Here is a 4,375-nt window from a genome sequence, read left to right as displayed (position 1 = left end):
GGGGTAACTTTACTGTTATCTTATTTTTTTATTTAAAAAAATTATTTTTTTTCATAATAAAGTGCGCTTGTAAGACCGTTGTGCAAATACAGTATGACAGTAAGTATTGCAATGACCGCAATTTTATTCTCTAGGGTGTTAGAAAAAAAAAAGGGAAAAAGGGGCAGCTGCCCTCGGCCCTGGCATTGTTGTATGTCCCCAAGCAGCTGACTCATACTTGCAAACTATCCCAGTTTAAATTCCCTTGTCCCTTGAGGTTTTAGTCCTGTGCTATGTCCCAATATCTCAGTGTGAAGTTCTGTTACTAAAGCTGCCCAGCCCTATTGTTGTGTACAGATAACTCACCTGCAGAGTGCAGACCCTGTGTTTACATGTAAATACAGGCATTCATATGTAAATAGCGGCGGACTGGTGGCATTGATATGTAAATAATAGAGTGGCCATTCATATGTATATCATACCAAATACAAATTTTTGCCCAGGGTCCAATCAATATTAAAGCTTTTTTATTTATTTATGTATTTATTTCTTTTTATGTAAAAGGATGAACTTCCGATGCAAAAGGCTGGACCCACAAATCTATATATGATGTGCAGGGTCCTGTGTATAATGTAGAGCCTGGTATGGTGTATAATAATAACTGATAGCTATTGTTTTTCCAAGATAAACTTCAAATTTCTGGCTGTGTTTTTCACATGGCAATATTGAATAAACATGCATCCAGAACAGCAGGAAAAATGTTGTGATCAGATTGAACCTACATTATGTACCCTGTACACTAGTCCTCTGAAGTCTATTGCCACTGTATAAAAGCCAGCCAGGAACTTAGCACAGGGATGGGGGGAACCCCTTATAATGGGCACAGCAGCCAGCAGCTGTACAGGCCCGGGAACTCAGCACAGCCATGGTGGGAACCCCTCATTATGGGCACAGTGAGGCTGCAATTGATGGGCAAGGTGAGGCTGCATTTGATGAAATAGACACTTGCATTTGGCAGCACCATAATCTCTCTTTTAAACTTACCCATACTTTCATTTGACTCATAGGTATTGAACATTGTGCAATTTATTTTCAAAATGACTGAAAATTCGGTTCCATCTTTGAAACTATTTCCCTTCACAAGGCGTACAGATGAGGAAAAAATGAGGTTAAAGGAGCTTGGACCATATCAACCCAAACTGCAAATTCAGCAGAGGTCAAGTGATCGTGGTCGAGTTTACACGCGAAGCTTTTCCACCACTTCTTATAATAAATGGAGTTGGCTAGCTGGATGTGATGTGACTCATGCATATTATTGTTTTCCATGTTTGCTATTCCAAAGTCATGGCACCGACACGCTGTGGATATCAACAGGGGTTAACGACCTAAAGCATCTCACTGAAAAATGCAAGCGGCATGAAACTACCCAAAGCCATCTTGACAATGTTATGAGGCTCGAGTTTTTTGGAAAGCGTAGCATTGGTGAACAGCTAGATGCAGGCTACATAATTTCCATTAGAAGACACAATGAAGAGGTCACAAAAAATCGACACATCCTGTCTAGGATAATAGACTGTGTGAAATTTTGTGGTGCATTTGAGCTGGCTTTGCGTGGTCATGATGAGAGTGAGAGCTCCGAAAATCGTGGGATATTCCGTGGCTTGGTTGATTTTGTTGCTTCTCTTGATGGAGTTTTGAAAGAGCACCTTGAGAATGCCACTGTTTTTAAGGGCACTTCAAAAACTGTGCAGAACGAGCTGTTGGACTGTATGCTGTCTGTAGTGAAGGAGCACATTATCCAAGAAGCACAGAGCAGCAATTTCATCTCAATCCAGGCCGATGAGACCACTGATATTGCCACCCATTGCCAACTTGTGCTTGTACTGCGCTACATAGATGACAAAAACAATGTACAAGAGAGGTTTTTTGAGTTTATTTCTCTACATTCCGCTAATGCAGATTCCATTGCTACAGCACTACAAGAGCGCCTTGCTGTCATCCTTCCAGGGGATCAGAAACATAAGCTCATCTCCCAAGCATATGATGGAGCCAGCGTGATGAGGGGTGCCACTTCAGGGGTTCAAAAGAAGATTCAGGATATTTACCCAAATGCCCATTACATCCACTGCTATGCACATCAGCTCAATCTGATAATGCAACAGGCCACTTCTCAAATGCCCAAAGTGAGACTTTTTTTTTCAAACCTTGGAGGATTTGCCAGCTTTTTTGCCAGATCACCCAAGCGCACAGATGTACTTGATAAAGTAGTTGCCCATAGACTACCAACATCAAGCAGTGTTAGATGGAACTTCCACAGCCGTGCCGTCCATACAGTGTTTGAGCACAGAGAGGACCTCATCCGCTGTTTTGAAACCATAAGAGACTCAGGTGATTTTGACTCAGTTACCATGAGAGAAGCAGCAGGCTTTGCCGTGCTGCTGGAGGATCAGGATTTTAAATATTTTCTTGCGCTTTTCCACAACATTATGCCGCATGTTGACCTCCTTTATGCCAAACTCCAGAAGAAGGACATAGATTCAGTCCACATTAAGGGGAGCATCCAGCAGTTCCAGCGGGACATACAGATGATCAGGTAGCAGCCGTAATCCTCCTTTTCCATGTGTTGTTGTTGTTATTATTATTATTTTTTTAATTATTATTGCTCATACATTTTGCAGAGATTCTATCCCATGCCTGGTTGACGAAAGCAGTCAAGGTGGTTCTCAACCGAAGAGGCGGGGCTCACTGAATCCAGGAGACCATAAACGCATTGCATCTGAGGTGAGTGTTTATTTGTTGCAATATTTGTCTTTTTGATAGCTCCCTTATAGATATGAAGATTGGAAAGAAAAATATTTTTCTTACAATAGTCATATAAAAATGATGTGATCTAAAAGGATTTGTTATTCCCTCTAGTGGATAACATTAGTATTACAACCTTCATCTGTGTTAGCTGCCTGAACATCAGAAATGCATGAAACTTGACATATTTACTAAGAATGTCTTGTTGTCCAATGTCCATGTGTATGGAGTGCTGAGAAATTATGGATTCCAAACCACTGAAACTGATCTCCCTTTATAACTTTAAAGTGAACATTTTAAAATGACCAGTTTTAAGTTATGACTCCATACACATGGACAAGAAATTCTTAGTAAATATGTCAGGTTGCATGCATTTATGATGGTCAGGGAGCTAACAGAGATGACATTGACACCCCTAATTGACATCACTGCCTAATTTTTGTTTTTATCCTTCACTCTATAGGTCTGTGATACCATACTATTGCACACCATGCAACGTTTCTCCTTCACAAAACACCTTGTTAGTGCCACTTTGCTTCAAGCAGACAGGTTTGAACAGTACGCAGTGGAGTTTCCCGAGGATGCACTGAGTGAGACTTTGAAGGCCTATCCAGTTCTGAATAAAAATAAGTTAAAGACAGAGCTTGGTCTCATCTACCGCACACAAGAGTTCAAAAAGTGTAATGGTGCTTTGGACCTATTCAGGCTGTTTGTGGGCAACAATCTTGCTCATGTATTTAGAGAGACTGTGACTTTGCTAAAGATCCTCATCACCACACCCATGACCACAGCAGAAGCTGAGAGGTGCTTCTCAACCTTAAAAAGAATAAAGACTTTTCTGAGAAATAGCATGACCCAGGAAAGGCTGAATGCATTGGCCATGCTGTCAATGGAAAAGAGAGTGGTGACAGAGATGACTGACTTCAACCAGAAGGTCATTGAGAAATTTGCAAGCCAGAAAGAAAGGAGAGCAAAATTTATTTTCAAATAGTTGGACTGTTGCTAACGTGAATTTGTATTCAGTCACCTTTACTCTGAGTCTTTTTGTTGTTTGTTGTACAATAAAGTTTGTTTTCTGTTGTAAAAAAAAAATCACTGATTTGTGGTACTTTTATTGCATTCTTTAACAGTTGGTTTAAACATTGACATTTTCAATATTTTATCCAGATATATAATCTGTCCTGTGATTCTGGGGCTGTATACTCTGTCCTGTGATCTGAGCTGTATACTCGTGACACTATGGGTGGAAGGAAGTGGAATACAGGGGACGGATTAGGTGGATTACATAAGGGGCGTGGTTTGTGAGAAGTGGGAGGGGCCAAAACGATGGGCGGGGTCATGATGGGCGGGGTCTTGCGCCCCCCCATCCAAAAACTTCACCAGCCGCCACTGATCTTCATACAATTTCCACAACAGTCCCCCCTCTTGTCATATGCTCTCATGTGTCCCTCGATGAATCTTGAGCTTCTTCTTATACCTGGAAATGAATCAGTCCTTACAGTCCATATAAGTTCATAAAAAGGAAAATATGGCTTGATATGTAGACTCTGTTTTCAGGAGGGATGATTTAGAGGAGGACGTGAAGGCCAGTCGG

The 4,375-nt window shown here is 41.1% G+C and overlaps 1 protein-coding gene across 1 annotated transcript; it reads left to right on the top strand.

The window, feature by feature from the left end:
• Window positions 1-1,034: 1,034 nt before the first annotated feature.
• Window positions 1,035-4,070, top strand: LOC143987993 (zinc finger MYM-type protein 1-like). Its single transcript, XM_077487209.1, has 3 exons — window positions 1,035-2,572; window positions 2,658-2,760; window positions 3,245-4,070. Exons 1-3 carry the CDS (start codon window positions 1,077-1,079, stop codon window positions 3,770-3,772), a joined length of 2,127 nt encoding a protein of 708 aa, XP_077343335.1. The 5' UTR covers window positions 1,035-1,076; the 3' UTR covers window positions 3,773-4,070.
• Window positions 4,071-4,375: the final 305 nt, after the last annotated feature.

This window comes from Lithobates pipiens, unplaced genomic scaffold (assembly GCF_037356315.1).
Source record: "Lithobates pipiens isolate NorthernLeopardFrog02 unplaced genomic scaffold, aLitPip1_a1.2 Scaffold_18, whole genome shotgun sequence".
In the NCBI taxonomy this organism is placed as follows: domain Eukaryota; kingdom Metazoa; phylum Chordata; class Amphibia; order Anura; family Ranidae; genus Lithobates; species Lithobates pipiens.
This window is presented reverse-complemented; position numbering and strand designations above follow the sequence as displayed.